This window comes from Monodelphis domestica, chromosome 4, assembly GCF_027887165.1.
Source record: "Monodelphis domestica isolate mMonDom1 chromosome 4, mMonDom1.pri, whole genome shotgun sequence".
Lineage (NCBI taxonomy): Eukaryota > Metazoa > Chordata > Mammalia > Didelphimorphia > Didelphidae > Monodelphis > Monodelphis domestica.
The window spans coordinates 350980525-351001872 of record NC_077230.1 but is presented as its reverse complement, the minus strand read 5'-3'; the positions used below and the strand labels follow the sequence as shown (position 1 = coordinate 351001872).

The following is a 21348-nucleotide window of genomic DNA, read 5'->3' as shown; positions in this document are numbered from 1 at the left end:
ATTTACAAAAATGACCATTTTCTCAGTAAAGTTGGGGAAAGTGTGGTAGAGTTGGCGCAAATAGCTCACTAGAATCAGTTGTTAAATTTTTAATGTAAGGATTTACACATCAGAAATTGACAAATGCTGCAATCAGGGCTTGATTTATTGTTTTCTTGATTATCTAGACTTCCAAAGTGAGGGAGAAAATATATTAATAATGCAGCTTTAACTCAAAATTATACCATCTATACATTTTTGGAAATCTAGTTATTAAGTATTTGCCAAAACAGTCCAGGCTGGAAACTATATCCAGTACAAAGACTTATAAAAGTAGAAGTAGAGCCTTGTGAAGAATGAACAGGGAAGGTTTCAGAGCAAAGGAGCAGTACATTAGTAATTATTAATTCATCAGATACTTATAGACAATTCAGGTTATTTTTTTAAACCCTCACCTTCCATCTTGGAGTCAATACTGTGTATTGGTTCCAAGGCAGAAGACTGGTAAGGGCTAGGCAATGGGGGTTAAGTGACTTGCCCAGGGTCACACAACTGGGAAGTGTCTGAGGACAGATTTGAACCCAGGACCTCCCATCTCTAGGACTGACTCTCAGTCCACTGGGCTACCCAGCTGCCCCCTCATATTTTTTTAAATTCAATTTTTAACATAGGGAGCCAGATGGAGTTGTATGTTTTGGGCAAAGAATTAATATGATAGCAATATGTCCCCCAGGAAGTCTTCCCTGACACCTCAGATACTCAGTGCTCACTTGTTCCTCTTAGCTTCTACAGAATTTGTCATTGGTATGTCTCATTTTTCCATATAGCACATACTGCCAGGTGGCATTTCTTGCCTTGTTATTTTTGATATTATAAATTATTCTTCTTTGGTTTCCATTCAGGTCAATCACTTCCTAATTTTCATGAGGTTGTATCATGGGGCCCAAAGAAAGTACTCAGAATTGCAAGGTCAGATTCTGAGTTATCAAATCCTGTCCATCCTGGGTACTTTTAATGGAAAAAAGAACACTGAGAAGGCATCCATAGGTTAGCCCAGCTCATGACAGCCATGTCAGCTTCCAATGTTACTTCCCTACATCCAACCTCTTTCCTGCTGATGGGAATCCCCGGTCTAGAGCACCTGCACATCTGGATCTCTATCCCCTTTTGTTCAGCCTACCTCCTTGCCCTGCTAGGTAACTGTACTCTTCTCTTCATCATCTGCACAGATCCTGCCCTCCATGAACCCATGTACCTCTTTTTGGCCATGTTGTCAGCTATTGATCTTGTCCTTTCCTCTTCTACACTTCCCAAGATGCTAGCTATTTTCTGGCTTGGTGATCATGAGATCAACTTCCATGCCTGCCTGACCCAAATGTTCTTCCTCCATTCCTTCTCCATTATGGAGTCAGCTGTCCTCCTGGCCATGGCCTTTGATCGTTTCGTGGCCATCTGTGAACCACTGAGATATACCACAATACTGACACAACCACTCATTGCCAGGATTGGAATGGCAGCTGTAACTCGAGCAGTGACACTCATGACCCCACTTCCCTTCCTACTTCGACGGTTTCCCTACTGCAAGAATCGAGTGATTGCCCACTGCTACTGTGAGCACATGGCAGTGGTCAAGTTAGCCTGCAGCAATACACGGTTCAACAATATCTACGGAATCGCAGTAGCTCTGGTGATAGTGGGGCTGGACCTCCTCTTTGTGGTCCTTTCCTATGTTCTGATACTTAGGGCAGTGCTGAGACTGGCTTCTCAGGAAGCTCGTTATAAAGCCTTTGGAACATGTGCATCCCATGTGGGTGCCATTTTAGCTTTCTACACGCCTGTTGTAATTTCATCAGTTATGCACCGGGTGGCCCGTCATGCTGCTCCCCATGTCCACATCCTTGCAGCCAACTTCTACCTGCTTTTCCCACCCATGGTCAACCCCATCATCTATGGAGTCAAGACAAAACAGATCCGTGAACGAGTCCTAGGTATTTTCCAAAGAAAGAAGATCTAAAAGGGAGTCAACGAGTTGATCACAGAGCTGTATGGGAGATGGCAAGGGCAGAGTTTCCCATTTCTCCCCTGACCCTAAGTGGGAGAAGGAGGAAATTAGATACTTTTCCTTCTTCTGGACACTGGTCCCAAATAATATGAAGGGAAATACAGCCTCTACAGGTACTTACCCTTGTATAATTTAAATTATGTCTCTACTAATAAAAATATTATATTTTATGAGGTTTATTAAGGATTATTAGAAATCAAGGGGTAAAGAAAATACAAAATAAAATCCACATGCCCATGGCTGATTAGTCCAGTTAAAATCCCCACACTTAGCTTACCACTATACTTGCTCTATCATTGCAAAGGAAGAGAGCATGGGAGGCATTACTCCCAGTTAAATACCAATTGTAGTAATCTCACCAACTTGGAGACTCAAGAGAGATTATAGGGAATTCTGGGAAATACCAAGAACTTCTGGGGAATGAAGTCTAGGGTTCAAAATCTCCATTTATACGCCATTTGAGAAATACTGATCAATTGTAGAAGAAACAAAGTCCCCCAGTGAGTCTTAAATCAATAGGAGAAGATTAGCTCACACTAAAGCAGAACCACAAAAAAAAAATATTTCCCAAATGACAAACCAAAAAGCACAAATTAGCAGATTGATAGGAAAGAGCTATGTAAATATAGCTTTTCAATACCCAACACAGGTCCAGTTCCCCTCCTTTGTTGCTCTTCTGAACTCTTGTAAGAAGGAATGGACTCATTCAAGAAACGAAGTGAATGGGCATCTTGTCCATTCACTTAGGACATACTTTCCAACAAACTCTCCTTAGGCACTGACGATTCACAGTCACCTGAGTGTGAAGGGAGAGGGAACAGTAGCCTCTCCCTGCCAACCAAAAGATTATGGTTTGCTCAGAAGTCTCTAATGCACATATGAGTCTGAAACAGACAATTCTTCATGTTAAGGGTCCTGGAATCTTAACAAGCTGTTGGAGAACTCTATGGGAGACTAAAGTCTCATGTGAAGGCAATGAAATGGAGATAGCTCTCCATTCTGACTCATTGCCCTGTTTCTTCCCATTCCCAAGGCAGCCCAGTAAAGGGGACAGAATCTCAGAGTTCTCAGGGGCTTCAGAATACATCTGAATCCAGTGTACTTGTAGACAGCTTGAGTAGCAATTCAAGGAAGTTTTTCCTTTATTAAGTTAAAATCTCCCTCTCTGCAACTTCCACATTTTGTTCCATTTTTCCAAACAGAACAAATCAAGAGACCTTCAGATATTTAAAGACAATTATTATTTCTTCCCACAAATATTCTTCTAAGGAATGAAGAAAATATTTGGCAATATGAAGCTTTAAGATTTTTGAAGTATTTTATATATTATCTCATGTTATCTCACTTGAATCTCACAGTAAGAGATGAGGATTGCAGTTACTATTCATCCCAATCTTACAAATGAGGAAATTGAGCTTTGGGGAGCTTATATCTCAGTTTCAGTCACACAAGTGCCAGAGGTAGGAGTGGAATGACTATTTATGACTCAAATTCTAACACTTTACTTACTAAAACATGCTTCCTTATAGTGCTCAGCATCTCTAGTTCTTCCAGTCAAACTTGATATAATATAGTCACTAGTTCCCTCACCATACCAGTCATCCTCCTGTGAACACTCTGAAAATATGGCTGAATCCTCTCTTTACTATAGAATCTAGAAGTAAACCCAATCTCAAGATGCGGTCTTACCAGGAAAGTACATTATATTATAAATATTATATATTTTGCTTCTTTTAATTTAGGATTATATCAATGTTTTGTTGTCTACCACATCATGGTCCAGTCTATTAAAATAAATAGTAAAGACTGATAACTTCCTTGGGTAATATGTTATTTTTTCCAATCACATGTAAAAACAATATTTAACATTCCTTTTTTTTTAAATCTTGAGTTTCAAATTCTTTCCTTTTTTTCTCCCCTGACCATTCCTTGAGAAGGCAAGCAATTATGTTATATATTTTTATTCCTATAAAACATAATTCCATATAAGTCATGTTGGGAAAAGAATCACAGACCAAAAAAAACATGAAAAAAAGTAGGAAATAGTATTCTGCAAACTACATTCAGACTCCATCAGCTCCCTCTCTGGAAATGGAGAGCATCTTTCATCATGTCTTTCATAATTTTCTTTGACCTTGGTATTGCTGAGAATAGTGAAGTCATTCAGACTTGATTATCACACAATGTTGCTATTAACTGTGTACAATTTTCTCCTGGTAATGTTCCCTTCACTTTGCATCACTCAGTGTAAGTCTTTCCAGGTTTTTCTGAAAGCATCCTGCTCATCATTTCTTATAACACAATAGTATTACATCACAAACTTATACAATTACTTGTTCAGTCATTCCCCAATTGATGGTCATCCCCCTCAATCCAATTCTTTGCCATCACAAAAAAAAGAACTGCTAAAATATTATTGTACACAAAGATCCTTTTTTGTTGTTGTTGTTTTCTTTGGGATGCAGACTTAGTAATGATATTTCTGGGTCAAAAGGTATACACAATCTTATAGTCCTGTGGACATAATTCCAAATTGTTCTCTGGAAAGGTTAGATCAATTCATAGTTCTACCAAAAGTGCATTCATGTCCCAATTTTCCCACATCCTCTCCAACATTTGTCATTTTCCTTTTCCTTCATGTTATTCAATCTAATGTGTGCATGATGTGGTAACTCAGACTTGTTTTAATTTGCTTTTCTCTAAGCAATAGTGTTTTGCAGCAATTTTATACAACTATACATAGCTTTGATTTCTTCCTCTGAAAACTGCCTGTTCATATCCTTTCACTTTATCAACTGGAGAATGATTAGTATTCTTAAATTTTTGTCTCAATTCTATATATTTGAGTCTTGCTGTAAAATATTTTCCCAATTTTTTGCTTTCTTTCTCATCTTGATTGCATTGGTTTTGTTTGTTCAGAAACTTTTTTAATTTAATATAATCAAAATATCCAAAACTTTACATCTCATAATACTCTCTCTTGTTTGATCATAGATTTTTCCCTTATCCATAAATGACAGCTAAACAATTCCATGCTCCCATAATTTGCTTAGGGTATCACCCTTTTTGTCTATACCATGTACCCATTTTGACTTTATCTTAGTATACAGTGTGAAATGTTGGTCTGTAACTAGTTTCTGCCAAATTTCTTTACACTTTTCCCAGGGAAACAGGGAGTTCTTGTTCCAAAACCTAAGATCTTTGCATCTATCAAATATTAGATCACTACTGGATGCATAATCTATTACACTCTTCCATTACTCTATCTCTTTGCTAGTGCCAGATTATTTTGATGATTACCACTTTATAATACATTTTGAGATATGATTCAGTTGGGTCACCTTCCTTCCCATTTTTTTTTCATAAATTCCCCCTTGTTCCTCTTGAACTTTTGTACTTCCTTATGAATTTTATTATTTTTTTTTCTAGTTCTATAAAATGTTTTGGTAGTTTTAATGGTATAGAACTGAATAAGTAAACTAATTTGGGTAAAATCATCATTTTTATTTTATTGGCTTGGCATATATGTGAGCAAGTCATATTTTTCCAGTTGTTTAGATATGACTTTATTTGTGCAAAAAGTTCTTTATAATTGTTTATAATAATTATAGTTCCTGGGTTGTCTTGACAGGTAGACTCTCAAGATTTGTCTACAGTTATTTTTAAAGTAATTTCTTTTTCTATCTCTTATTTCTGGACCTTGCTGGTAATACATAGAAATTCTCATAATTCATGTTGGTTTCATCCTGAAACTTTGCTAAACTTCATGATTATTTCAACTAGATTTTTATTTGAATTTTAGGATTCCCTAAGTATATCATTATATCATCAGTAAAGAGTAATACTTTAGTTTCTTGATTGCCTAGTCTAATTTCTTTAATTTTTTTTTCCTCTTGCTTATCCCATTACAGATCATACATGCTGAAAGTTTTAGATAAATACTATTTTAAAGCTTCATTTATTATTATACTTTCTATCATTTTAAATAAGATTGTATTGTATTTTGTCAAAAGCTTTCCCTGTATCTATTAAGGTAATTATATGATTTCTCTTAGCTTTGTTAATATAATTATGATTAATGATACTGATAGTTTTCTTTATATTGGATGAGCCCTGCATTTCTGGTATAAGTCCCACCCACAGTATATGATTTTGTGATATATTGCTATAATTATCTTGCTAGTATTTTGTTTAGAATTTTTGCATCAATATCCATTAGGAAAAATGGTCTATAATTTTCTATCTCTTTTTTTTGCTCTTTCTGGTTTAGATATCAATACCATATTTGTGTCATAAAGGAATTTTGTAGGGCTCCTTCTTTGCATATTTTTTCTAAATAGTTTATGTAGTTTCAGAATTAATTATTCTTTAAATTCTATTTTCTCTCTCCTTTCACTCTGACCCTCTTCTAAAGTGTTTTGCTTCTTACCATCACATTGCCTTATACACCTTCCCTTCTATTGCCTCTCTATCTTCTCTTATGTTCTTTCTCTCCTACTTCCCTATAGGGTAAGATAGATTTCTATATACACATGAATGTGTATGCCATTTTCTCTTTGAGTTAATTCTAATGAGAGTAAGGTTCAAGTGTTGTCTGCCACTCACCCATCTTCCCCTCTATTGTAAAAGTTCTTTCAAGCGTCTTTACTGTGAGATAATTTACACCATTCTATCTCTTATTTCCTCCTTCTCCAAGTGCATCCCTCTTTCTCACCTCTTAATTTTGCTTTTGGGGTTTTTTCTTTTGGATATCATCCCCTTACAGTCAACTCACACTCATGCCCTCTGTCTATGTACACTCCTATTAATTATCCTAATAATGATAAAATGTTTAAAGATTACAAGTGCCATCTTCCAGTGTAGAAATGTAAATAGTTTTAATCCTTTATGATTTCTCTTTGTCTTTCCTTCCTTCCTTCCCTTCCTCTTTTTTATGGTTTATCCCTATTATTTCATTAACAGGGAACCCCCCCCCCCCCCCCCGTGAGGAAGTTTACCAATATATATGGACAAGTATTTAAGAGTCTTAGAAGGTTGACTTTAAATTCCATGATTCAATCTTTGGAGTTGATCAAAGGTTGTGCTGGAACATAGGTCTTTGTGAATTTGAGACCAGCTCTGTATCCACTGCAGCACAGTGCTTATCTAGTAATTCATCATAGTCAAAGGTACTTAAATGAAAATGATACCTTCCAAACACTGAAACAAAGTTGATTTGACCGGCAAGAGTCCCTGGTACTGGGATGAATGAGTAGGAGACTGTAAGTTGTCTATGATTTCACCTCATGCCCACAAAATTATAAAAAACAAAACAAAACAAAAGTGGTAAATATTGGACAGACAGATTAGTGAACTCCTGGCAGAAATGTGAATTGGTTACTTATTCTAAAAGACAATTTTGAATTATGCTAGAAAAGTCAAAAACCTGTTCATAACCTTTAACTTAACATTACTACTACTGAAACAAATGAGGTCAAAGACAGCAAAAGAGACCTGTGAATATCTATCTTTCTATCTCACATCTATCTATATGTACATGTATGTATATACAAAGTATATTATTTAATTGAAAAAAATAAAATAAGATAAATTAAAAAAAAAATTGTCCCCAGAAATCCCCTTCTGACCAGTTGCCTGCCCAACCCCCTATTGTGTGTGGACTGAGAGGTACAGAAGTCATCACTGCTTTTCTTAAACTGTGCTCCACTTTTGCTCCACTAAGCTAGACCTTTTCTGCTAGCCTTCTAAATTGTCACAATTTGGAAAATTGTTTCACCCTGCCCTTTTGTGGATTCTGTTACTTTAGAATTAATTTTGTGTCATTGTTTTAAAGTGGCATGGAGAGGAATGTGGGAGAGTTCAGATGAATCCCTACTTTACCACACCATCCCTATTCAAGGAGTGTACATTCTTTTAGAGAGAATTTAAAATGAGCTGAAGAAGAAAATGGCAAGCCACTCCAGTATCTTTGCCAAGAAAATTCCAAATGGAGTCATGAGGAGTCAGACTTGACTGAAACAACTAAACAACAACAAATATAAATTGGAATTATTATCATGTTATATTTATATGTCCCACCCCAGGTCTTTTGTGATTTGGGATTTAATAAGCATCTTTTAAGCAAATTCATTTATGTAATGTCAAGCATAGAAATAAAAGGCATTTTCCCATAATCAATACTAGTGGCCATGTGTTAATCTATAGGATTAGGTCTTTAATATATTTCACTCTACTAAAAGGTAGATTATAAAGAGGAGAAATTTTGAGAAAGTAACATGAAAATGATGATTATAAGTGTCCAATGTAAATGATTCTATGCACAGGTCTTGGGAATGTCCAAGTAATGAGTTCCAAAAAGGCCTTTCCATAATATGATAATAATTTCTAGAAATCAGGTTCAGAATTTCACATGTAAAATTGTGTCAAAAAATTTTTTTAAATCTTATCTTCTGTCTTAGAATTGAATTAAGTATTGGTTCTAAAGTTAAAGAGCACTAAGGGCTAAATTATTGTGGTTAAGTGACTTGCTCAGGATCACAAAAGGCAGGGAGTGTCTGAGGTCAGATTTGAACCCAAGTCCTTCTGACTCCATGCCTGGCTTTTTATACACTGAGCCAACTAGATGCCCCTTGCATTGATAATTTTAAAGAAGAAAAAGAGAGACAGTAAGTAGTATATGACAATTGAAATTTTCTGAAGTATCAAATGAACTGTGGGGTACTAAATTGATATTCTTATTGCTATTGTCAATAGAACCACATAGTTTGAGCATGGGAGAGTTCAATTGAGTCCCTACTTTACTTAACTGTTTTGGGCAACAATCTTTACTCAAGGAGTTTATATTCTCATGGGGAGAAAAAATTTTTTTTTGCCATATGACAGTTATTGGGAAAAACCAAATTTAAAAATTTATGCTAAATTGTACTGAGTCTTATTACTATCAGATTTTACTAGAATTACCTAGGACTTTACAAGTGACTTACAACCTAAGAATCAAATCCCCTGGAAATAGACCACTCCCAGAGGTATCCTGATTATATGGGCTATTTCAGAAGGTCCAGGAGAAAATGTCCAGGGACTAGACAACTGCATGGGACTTCTGGGATTGAAGATGAAATGTACTCATCAACTAAATATTGAGAATAGACTACCAGATTACAAGAAGAATTGGTGTCATTTAATATTGATGATCGTTATTATATTACTTTGGTATTTTGTTTTATGGTATTTACATTTACTGAATTTTCCTGGTGACTTTACTGATATGTAAATCTCCCCTTTAATATTAGAACATAACATGCCCTTTAAATAGCTTAATATATAGCCACCTTAGTTTATATATAGAGCCTGCCTAATGAGGTTTGTCTTGCTTTCTATTTAAGTGTAGGTCCATTTGGCACAACCAGAAGAGATTAAGACAATGCAGTTGAAGATAAAGGAGTGATATAAGATCAAATATGGTGCTAAACCATACACAGGTATCCCATCCACATCATGACTTTCCCTATAGCAGTTTCAGTATATTGGGGTTGGCATAAGAAATAAAGTGGGAATTTAGGGGAGTTTTGTGGAAGCTACAGATGACCCATGAAGGCCAGCATAAGACACAGAAAAAGTTTAGAAACTCAGAAATGCATAAAATATTTATACAGTATTGTATTTTACAACAATGTACTACAAACACTCCATAAAAGAAAAAGAAAAAATTCTGAATTCTTCTCTGGTATGAAGGGAGAACCAAAAAATTTTAAATGGATTCCTCACAATGTAGCAGGGATAACTATATATTGTTTTTGTTGTTCAGTTGTTTTGGTCAGTACCAAAAGGAGGGAATTATTGAAAGTTATGCCAGCTCAATGATCCATTGTTCCCAAATATGCTTCAATCAATTAATGTTGTGGAGGGTGTCATCCAGTCTTCAGCTTTGCATTGTTCACTATTCATAACACATACCAAGTACGTCCTACTTGTTTGTATCTGAAGAATTGTCACATATTACTCCCTTCGGGAGGAGCTGAGATGCAAAAAACCATCTCATTTTATTGAAGTGGATATATCTGAATTGTCTTTATCTCTTTGTCAAAGTTATCACTAAAAACTAGCCCCATCTGGAATCCCTTGCGGATCTCCAGCAATCAACCTATTAATGAGTTGCTACCTTAACATCCTTTAACAAACTCTTTTAATTCTCTTTCTCCTGAGTTTTGCCTTTTTAATCAGGGTAAAAACCTAAACAATTTACCTTTCAAAAGGTGGCTGATCAAAAACTTAAATGTCTCTACACCCTACCCCTTCAACTGTCTGCAAATAGAGCCTATTTCTAAGCCTTTTTCATTTTTGTTATAAACAAATTTTTATGGAACTAATTTTACTCCTTATAAACATTTGAATTTCCTGATGTCCTTTGATTCTAGGTATGGAACATAGGGGCATCTCTGAGAGCCCCCATAGGAATGCAACCTTTCCTAGTGAAAAAGGATCCCAAACTCAAACTTTCACTAATGTTTCTCTCTAACTGGAAGCATAAACATACCTGGCACATAGTAAGCACTTATTCACTCCCCTTATTTAAATTTTGAAGGATAACCTAAGAATTGGGGGAACAGGAGATTAGGATAAACTGTTAGGACAAGCCACTATGGATAGTGTATGTAAATTATGTGTTAGGTGACCATTATAAATTAATTGAAAAAATAGAATAGGGTCCTACAGAAACTATCAATCACTCATGTGGAGTAAAGAAAGGGATTTAAAAATAATGACTCTAAAGAATAAAGAAGGCAATGTATCATAGCAATTGAGAATCAAGTTTGAGGATACATTCAAATTGACCTATAGAAAGGAGAAGAGTTCATAACCAAACTAGGAATAGAGAATACTATAAAGATAAAATGGATAGTTTTGGCCACATAAAATCTTTAAAAGTTTGTATAAATAAAGACAATGCAGTTAAAATTCAAATGAAAAGTGATAACTGAATGGGAAAAAATGTGGTATTTCTTCAATAAGGGTCTCATTTTCAAGATCTAGAAGTAATTTATTTGAATTTACAAAAATGAGTCATTCACAATTGATAAATGAGCAATAAGCAATAAAGGAATATGAACATCAAAGGAAGAAATGTTATCAACAGGACTTTAACGAGTATTCCAATTCACAAATAATTATCAGAATTCAGATTAAAGCAACTCTGAGATTCCAAACCCACCCCAAAGTAGATTATGTGGCCCTGAATCAGGGCTGGGGAGATACCAGGGATTCATTTTCACTTAAGTCCAACTTGGTCAGAAGGCAAAGTCTAGATCTACAAGGGTCAAAGGAAGGTCAAACTGAGCCAGGAAGGAATGGAAGAGGACCAGAGTGTGGGGTAGAGGCCAGTGTGGGAAGAGGAAAATCAGTGGGGGGAAAGAGAAGCAGGAAGACAACATGGGGACAACAAAGAGACCTCCAATGCCCCACTTGTTCAGAGAAGGACTTGTAAGCCCAAGGCAGTTAAGTGATGTGGCTATGGTTACATGAGAGGAAGAGGAGAGACACCTATGCAGGTCCAGTGTTTGGAGGTAGCCTGAACCTGAGGCTTGGAAAAGGGCAGCTAAGGGGGCCACAATGGTCTAGAGTAGTGATGGCAAAACTTTTAGAGACCAAGTTCCCAAACTGTGACCCTCATGCTGCATGTGAGCATCCTGCCTTTCCCCAGACAAGGGAAGGAAGAAGCACAACATTGGGCTGCTGGGCAGAGAGCCAGGTGATATGAGAAATGTCCTCAGGCATGCATGGAAAGGAGGAAGGGAGCAGCCCCCTCCAGCACACATGCAATAGGTTCCTCAACCTGGATCTAGAGTATCCACTGCTTGCTGATTTCCACTTGGAACACCTGACATCAGAGGAACTGAAGAAACTTAAGCTGTACATGAAGGATCTTCCCCCTGAGTTGGATATCTCCCAACCTGGAATAAGTAGATAGGATTGAAATGGTCATGCTTCTGGTCAGTTTTCCTGGGACACATATGATCTGAGAGCTGCATCTGAATGAAAGGAGTCCGAGGAAGATGTGGTATTGATCCAGGGCATCAAGACTGTGGGCTGGGGTTTCCCTCTCCCATCTGCATACACCCCTGATCTTTCTTTTAGGTTCCACCTTGCCTCTATTTTTGTCTAAATATTCGAGACAGAACCATTCCCTTAATTCTAGAAGAACACCAAGAAAAAGGTCCAGTGCCAGTAAGGAAAGGAATTTTTTATGTCATTTTTCTGCCATAATATATCTTTTCCTATGGCTGCCATCTTTTCTGTCCTATTTATGACAGGGAAGATGTCTCTCTCCTTTCCTATATTGAGATGTTGTTTCATCATATGATTGTCTCAGAGGAATTGGTTGCCCTTTCCCTATTCTCAACTATTTTTCTTAGCCTTTCCCATATCTCTCATTCCTTCCCTGGATTCCTTTCTTTCACCTCTGCCTCCTGGATTCATATATTCTCCATCCCTAGTTTCCCAATAAATTCCATGGAGTTGGAGATGGAGGCTATTCTGGAATGAACTTGAGGACTTGAGAAAAGGATTTATGGAGAAGTAGACAAGTATCCATCCCCCAACTGATACATGGGCAAAATATATGAAAATAAAATCCAAGCCACATGCAGTTATATGACAAAAATGCTCTAAATCACCACTAATTAGAGAAATGCAAACAAAAACAATTCTGAGATATCATCTCACATCCATCAAATTAGCTAAACTGACAAAAGGACAAAAATAATATGGCAACACTAATACACTGTTACTGGACCTGTGAACTGATCCAACCATTTTGGGGAGGAACTTGGAATTACACTCAGAGTTTATAAAACTGTGTATACCCTAAGATCTAGGAGTACCATTGTTGAGTCCGTTTCCCAAAAAGATCAGTGGAAAAGGAAAAGAATCTAGATGTTCCAAAATATTTATAGCAGCTCGCTTTGTGGTGACAAAGAACTGGAAATTGAGGGGATGCCCATTAATTGGGGAATGGCTAACAAATTGTGCTATATGATTATGATAGAATACTACTGCTCCATAAGAAACAATGAGCCAGCTTATTAAAAAATAATCTTTGAAAGAACTACATGGGATAATGAACAGCAAAATGAGGAGAACCAAAAGTACATCATATGCAGCTACAGATGTAATATTTGAAGGATCAATTGTCAGTTACCTCCAGAGAGTAAACTGAAAGGCAGATACATGAAAGATATAATTTGTGTGAACATGTCTGTCACCCAAATGATGCTTTCTGTGATGCAGGGAGGGGGAAGGGCTGAGACTCTTATGGATAAATTCTATTAATGAAAAGAAAAATTAAAAAAGTATTTATTTAAGTACATAATATTTGCCAAATATTAGAGACATGAAAGACAAAAAGATCCTAGTCTTTGCTCTCAAGGAGTTCTTATCTGATGGGGAAAACAACATATAAATGACTATATACAAAGAAAATGCATTCAGAGAAAATTGGAGATGATAACAGAGACAAAGCACAATCATGAAGGGGGTTATGGAAAGGCTTCTCTCAGAAGGTGAAAGTGTACCTAGGAGCTAAAGAAAACCAGAGTAACCTGGGAGTGGAGATGAGGACAGGAAGAATGCCAGGTTTGAGAGATAGCCAATGAAAATGTATGAAGTTAAGAAATGAACAGAATTTGGTATTCAAGGAACAGATAGGACAAAATTCATTCAAGGTACTGTTATAAATAAAAATTGATCTGGAGATTTATTACCAGATTTATAAGCTTTTATCAGAAAGAGAGAGAGATTGATAGAGGTCAAGAGAGAGTTGGAGAGTAAAACCTTTCTAGATCTGATTCTTCATTTTAACTGGCTTAGGCCATGCTGCTTGCCAGAGATCACCTGATAAGATAAGACACAACTCCTGATCAAACCCTAACCCTGTAGGTCTGGAAAGCAAGAGACCTGATTCTGCTTCCTGCTCTGGTTTAAAAACCTTGTCAACTCCACCCCCATGGCCATGTTGTCACTCCAGGGTGCCCACCCTCATGGATTCCTGCCACCAGGATGCATAGGATCCAAGGTTTCTAAATAATTTACTTCACACAATATTGGGTATGCCAAGAGAAAAAAAGCCTTTGCCCTCAAGGAGTTTGTAGTCCTTTTTCAGATTCTGTTTTGAAATTGCCAAATTTGATGGTCTTATCTTAATACTCAAATCAAATATTTCTGCAGTATTTGACACTATACTCCTCTTCATAGTGTCCCATAGCCAGATAGTATCTAAGCTTTGTTGACCACATCTTCAATCTCTCTCATATATATGTCCCTTCTCTGAATTCATATGGCCATCACCCTAATTCTGGTCCTCATACCTAGATTAGTGGTTCCTAATTGATCTCTTTGCCTCCATTTTCTCCCCTCACCAGTCAAAGCAGAGCTTTATCATTCCCTGTTTGCTTCTAGGATAAAATAAAATAAATATTTTCTCTTTAATAACAATTATAATTATTATGTTTGTATGTTACATATTTTATCATCAAAGTAATTTATTGTTATTTCATTATTTTATTTCATTACATTATTTCATCATTTCTTTTAAATAAATTAGATTTAAATTGTTCTTCTGTTTTGTATGTAAGGTCCTTCACAATATGAATCTGGCTTATTATATGTTATTTCCATTCTCATGGCCTTTCCAACTAAATTGACCTCATTATCATTATGCAGCACCCTCCTGTGCTACATTCTCAACTTGCCCTGGTTCTGGTTCCCCAAAGAGGTAGCTATTGTTCTGAGATTCAAAAGGAGATATCATTTCCCATTGATATGCTTCCCATTAGAAATCTGACAGAAGAAACAATTAACTTTTAACAAAGGTATTTACTAACATGACATAATAAAAATAGTAACTGCAAAAATATCTTCTCCTCCCCTAGAAGCACAAGTGCATTCTTCCACTTTTATATAGAGTCCATGGCAAGGGAAAAGAAATAAACATTTATTAGATAGGGCAAAAAAAGAGAGGATTTTGAGGCTGGGGGTTTTCTACTAAAGAAATTCGTTCATTATTATCACTGTGGAATGACCCTAATACTTGTCTGGTTGCTTCCCAAGTATGAATCACTGATGAAGGTACAGATTTTCCCTGCATACACTGTAATAAAAGGAGATGATACTGATGTGGGGGGAAAAAAACCAACCTGTGTGTATGTTCCCAACAAGTCACCATCTGCAACTCTGGAGAATGTCAGACTGCCAGTTGTTTGATCCTCTGTACTTCTGCCCCATGTTGGATGCCATTTGTTGTGGCCTGTGTAATCAGGCCCAGGCAGGGTTCTTTGACCAGGAGGATAACTTGGTGTGAAAGAATGAAGTGGAGAATCAAAGAAAGGTTTGAACAAAGTGATGGAGCTTGAGGTGTTTATTAGGAAAAATCATTACACATTGATACATGATGGATGCAGGTTGGTGACAGGCAAGAGAAAGCAATACAGATAGCTTCTTCCAAGGAATACTGTCAAGATACAAAGTCCGGATTAAACACAAGTCTGCTCAAATCTTTATTACAGGCAAAGATCATAAAATCATGCCTACTCTAGGGATAAGGAGGATGGGGAGAGGGAAGATCACTAAGAATAAATCTAGGCAATATGATGAGGTGCATTTGAGTCTGGGAAATATTAACCATCTATGGAAGTATCTAACTTGTGAGGTGCTATTATTGCTAAGGATGTGTAAACCTTAAAATTTCTTAGACTTATGAATGTTGGAAATTGCCCCATTGGGAAATTTCATACTTGAAAAAATTTCCTACTGATAGTAAGAACTCTATTGGAATATGAAACTCCTTGGCATGAGAGGATCCTTCTCCTCCCTACTTAAGACTACTTTAGGACAGAAACCTTTTGCTAAACAATGGAAAGGGCTTTGCCCTATGCTTAAGCATAGAACAGGAAGTTCTTTGAGTCATGATTGATTTTAGAATTGATACAATAGAAATACTTGGAATGACAGAACCAGGTCTTAGAAAATACAATCTCCACCCTACTCAGAATAACAGGATTTAGGAAGGGATGCAGCAAAGATCACGATTTAATTATTTGAGAATATGACCTTCAACAGACATGTGCAAAGGGGACAGACCTCTGGGTCCTGGGTTAAGCTAGAGCCACCATTGGCACAGGGGAGACATCATCAGTGATTGGTAGATGTGAGAATTGAGGGGAGGGAACTTAGATTGTTTGCTTAAAGATTGCGGGGTCTGAGGACTGAGGGGGTTGATGCTCTGAAGGAGGTCTGAGAGGAGAGAGGTCCTGGAGGGAGAGTTCCTGGAGAGGTCTTGAAAGAGGCTGTGGAAGGAGAACTCAGGAGGAGTCAGGAGGAGGATTATCTGGAAACATTTCTTGAAAGGAGGCTCTCTTGAAGGTGGAGCCTGAGGTTGGCATGAGAAGCCTTACCTAGAGAGATCTTGGGTGAGTGATAAAACCAACTGACTGATTTATCTCTTAGGACTGAGGTCTAGGCCTTATTGGCTTGAGACCCTTGATTCTTATTCCTTTCTTACTTTCTCTCTTTTTCTATTGGTTAATCAGTGTATTATAAATTAAATTTCTCTATAAAGCCCAGTTGCCTTGGGCATATTCATAAATTGGGAATATGTTCCCTGGCGACCATCTTATATTTATATAAAACCAAGACACAGTAGAAAACATATTTCAGCGGTCATAATTGTTATATATTTCCCTTGCTCCCAAACATTTTAATTATCACAGTTCATGGCTCCCACTCTCTTATCTACAACTATTTAACGCTCAAAACTATTTTAAATCTAACAGATGTTTGATAAGCAAAAATAGGAAAAACCCAGAGATGCTAAATGAAAAGTTCCTTCTTTTACTAAGAATCTTATCTCAATGCTAAAGTAAACGCCTTTAGAAAGGGCAGAAGGTCAATTGTTTATATAGCCCGGTGATGGGTAACCTTTTGAACTTGGTGTGTCAAAATTTGCCAAAAAAACAAGCATAACTCGGGTGGTGTGTCACTTTAAGAAAAATACCATAATTTTGTGATATTTATAGTTTAAATAAGAAAAATGTATAATTATAATATATAACTATTTATTAAAGCAAAAACTAATTACTTAACTAACCTGCTTAGTGACTTCTTTGTTCACCTCAGAAAGGAAGGGAGGAGAAGGATCTCTTCACTCTCACAACCCCACTCCCTCTTTCTTTCTCCATTATCTTATCCCTGTATTACATCTGTCAGTAGTTTTCTCTTATTGGTCTTGATATTGTTTAACTTGTGTGGGGTGCTACGAACTAAGATAAGTGAGGGGGAGGGGAAATTCTTTAACTAACCTGCCTATTAGTGACTTTTTTTGTGACTGAATTTCATTGGCTAAATCTTCAGTTGAAGGTTGTTATTTTGTACACTTCAAGCCCAAGCAAGTGCTACTAACTTCATCTGTCAATCTGTTTCTTTTGTTGGTTTTGATATCATTTAACACTGAGAATAAGATCTCACACAAGTACATAAAGGAAAAATTGTGAGTAAACTCACTACACTGCTATATTTTTCAGCACCACATCTTAGCCATCTTCTGACCAATTGCCTTGCTATCATTTATACCTTTCTTTGTCTATCCTTTCCCAGTTTTGTGCCATAAATCAAAGAGCTATTATTGGTGCTGGAAATGATGTGTCAATCTATTCTCCTAGATAGATATAGGTGATTCAGATAACTATACTCATCTCAGTAACAAAATATCCAAACTATTCACCTTTTTACTTTATAGCTATAGCTATTGTCTCCTACTATTAATCCATGACCTAAAAGAGTTCACACTCTCTTTTCACTTTTGTATTTGTATCCCCAGCACGAAACATGGTACTTGGAACATGTTGCTATTTTTATTGTGCCATTCAGTAGTCTCTGACTCTACATGACCCCATGGACTTTGTCCATGGGTCTTTTTTCCTTTGGAGAAGATACTGGAGTGATTTACCATTCCCTTCCCCACTGTGTTCCTATTTTTAAGAGGAGGAGCAGAGACAAACAAGGTTAAGTGACTTACCCAGGGTCACATACCTAGTAAGTATATGAGGCTAGATTTGAACTCAGATCTTCTTAACTATAGGCCCAGTGCTCTATGCACTATACCACCTAGCTATCCCTATTTGGCACATATTACATTATTAATAAATGCTTTTCAGTTCATTCATTTTAAATCTATGACCCTATAAGTGAGCATCACTTATCTTTGACTCATAAGGTAGAATATGAGTCCTAAAGAGACCATTGAAGCAAACCTTTATAGTTCTTTTATGGTGATCCAAAGTTGGTACAGAAAGAAAACAGAACCTCATCATGGTCTAGAGATGGCTCTGAATGCATAAAAGAAATGTTAAAGTGTCAAGCCCTGGCAAGAATTACCAGGTTAGTACGGGTTCAGTGGCAAGATAGCTAGGTTTACAACATTTAATCACCACTGAGAGATTGACATGCAAGAAATATATTTTTCAACCACCCATGAAGTCTGTCTACCAGGAAGTAGAAATGATACAATCAGAATTAGTGAAGAAGAGTCCACTAGGTGGCTCAATGGATAAAGATTCAGACCTAGAGTCCAGTGGACCTGGGTTTAAATCTGGCCTCAGATACTTCCTAGCTATGTTCTGGGCAAGTCATTCAACCCCCTTTGCTTAGCCAATGCCCTTCTGTCTTACAGTTGTTATTGCTAGGGAAGGGAAGGGTTTAAAAAAGGAAATTAGAGGAGAATTGACAGACACTTAAAATACTAAACAAGTACCACCTCTGGATCTGGATTATGGGGAAAGGAAGAAAGCACAGTAGAGCGAGAGGAGCACCGAATTTGGAGACAGAAACTTTGAGTTTTTGTACTGGCTCTACAACTTATTAATTGCATGTGACCATAAGTAAATCTCCTTCCTTTTATGGAAAAGGGAACACTCAGAAAGATTAATATTAGTACCATCTACCACATAAAGTTCTGAAGAAAGTCCTAGGCAAATTTGAGCCATAATTAGGGTTATCATGACTCCCTAATATTATTCAGTGTTAGTGTTCTTATCTTCTATAATTAAGTCATGTTCCAAGGGATCTAAAGAGGGAAGTGAAGGACCTTAAAATGAAGTGACCCTCCTATGCACTTCCCTCAGTACTTTCAATACTTCCTTCATTAATTATGTTTAAAAAAAAAAAAATATATATATATATATATATATATATATATATATCCCAGGGGGCAGCTGGTGGCTCAGCGGATTGAGGGCCAGGCCTAGAGATGGGAGGTCCTAGGTTCAAATCTGGCCTCAGACACTTCCGAGCTGTGTGACCCTGGGCAAGTCACTTGACCCACATTGCCTAGCCCTTACCACTCTTCTGCCTTGGAGCCAATATTGGCTCCAAGACGGAAGGTAAGGGTTTAAAATATATATATATAGCCCAGCCAACTTGGGGGGCCAGAAGAACCAGGAAGACTTTCTTTGTGATTTTTTTTTGCTGTTTTCACAGGAAAGGTTCTCAAGAGATGTTAGAATTGACATCCAATTATACATCACCTTCCATTACATTTTTCCTCATGGGCATCCCAGGTCTAGAAGTGACTCACCTCTGGTTGTTGGTTCCACTAAGCACGATGTACATTGTGGCATTGGTGGGGAACAGCCTCATTCTAACAGTGATCTGGGTTGACTCTGCCTTACATGAACCCATGTATTACTTCCTGTGTATCCTGGCTCTAGTGGACATTGTTATGGCAACTTCTGTGGTCCCCAAGATGCTGAATATCTTCTGGTCAGGTGATGGCATTATTGGCTTTGCTGCTTGCTTCACTCAGATGTATGTGGTCCATGCAGCCACAGCTGTGGAGACGGGGCTTTTACTGGCTATGGCCTTTGACTGGTATGTGGCCATCTGCAAACCCCTGCACTATCAGACCACCCTTACACAACAAACAATGCTAGGGATAAGCGTGGCAATTATCCTTAGGGCTACCACATTCATGACACCTTTGAGCTGGATGGTGAGTCACTTGCCCTTTTGTGGCTCTCTGATGGTTCCTCATTCATACTGTGAACACATGGCTGTGGCCAAGCTGGGATGTGCTGACCATATGCCAAGCGACCTCTATAGCCTAATTGGCTCCTCAATCATTGTTGGCATTGATGTGATCTTCATTGCTACCTCCTATAGCCGGATCCTTCAGGCTGTATTCCGTCTCTCCTGCAGGGATGCCCAGCTCAAGGCATTAAGTACATGTGGCTCCCATGTTGGAGTTATGGCCCTCTACTACCTACCAGGGATGGTTTCAATCTATGTAGCCTGGTTTGGACAGGACCTGGTCCCCCTTCCTGCACAGGTCCTACTGGCTGACTTCTATCTGGTTATTCCACCCACTCTGAACCCTCTCATCTATGGCTTAAGGACAAAGCAGATCCGTGGCCGGGGATGGAGTATACTGAAGAGCTGCCTCCCTGACCAAGCCAACTAAAATTCCTATACAAAATGGAATTCACAGTGACCTTAAACAAAGATACCTCATTTGAAACAAGAACAAAGGTGATGTATGAATAAGTTCAAACCAACTAGAACCTCAGTGACAGGAGAAAGATGTTTTGTGATTTCACCTTATGACTTCACTTATCAGGACTTTAAGTGTCTGAATGGCTTTTTTCTCACTTTGTAGTCTTGACCTGTCTTGATTGCTAGCTACAAGCTGGACACATCTACCTGGATATTCTATGGGGACCTCAAAAATTAACTGAATATGAACTCCCTCTGAAGAAGTAAGCTCCCCAGCCTCATTCCCTACCTCTTTCTATTGGCGATATCACCATTTACCATTGTCTCCCTCGATTAGGCTAGAAATATTTCAGAGTACAAATGCTTGATCAATTTTCACTAAGACTTTGTATTGATAACACAAAGAAATGCCTAATCCTAGAATTTAAGGTCATCTACTCTCTGACTACAACTTGCCTTTCAAAGTAAATTTCATAGAACTTCCCTGCTCTAACTAAATTTTTACTCTGCTTCAAAATCTCTCCTGCCTCTTATGCCTTTATCTATGGCATCATCTATAACAAGCACACACACACACCTTCCTTCTCCCTCTCCCTCTCCCAATCTCTCCCTCTCCCAATCTCTCTCTCTCTCTCTCTCTCTCTCTCTCTCTCTCTCTCTCTCTCTCTCTCTCTCTCTCTCTCTCTCTCTCTCTCTCTTCTTACAATCTTTCCTGGATTCAAGTTCTGCTTTAGGGGACACATGTTCCTTGATTCTGATACAGTACAGTTGCA

General features: G+C 37.6%; 2 protein-coding genes across 2 annotated transcripts; both read left to right on the top strand.

The window, feature by feature from the left end:
* Nucleotides 1-973: 973 nt before the first annotated feature.
* On the top strand, nucleotides 974-2847 carry LOC100018166 (olfactory receptor 52K2-like). The gene has a single exon (XM_007491096.2). It carries the CDS (start codon nucleotides 1040-1042, stop codon nucleotides 1991-1993), a length of 954 nt encoding a protein of 317 aa, XP_007491158.2. The 5' UTR covers nucleotides 974-1039; the 3' UTR covers nucleotides 1994-2847.
* Nucleotides 2848-19580: 16733 nt separating this feature from the next.
* LOC100018200 (olfactory receptor 52I2-like) lies at nucleotides 19581-20543 on the top strand. The gene has a single exon (XM_001371479.3). The coding sequence runs from the start codon at nucleotides 19581-19583 to the stop codon at nucleotides 20541-20543; it is 963 nt and encodes a 320-aa protein (XP_001371516.3).
* The last annotated feature ends 805 nt before the right edge of the window (nucleotides 20544-21348 follow it).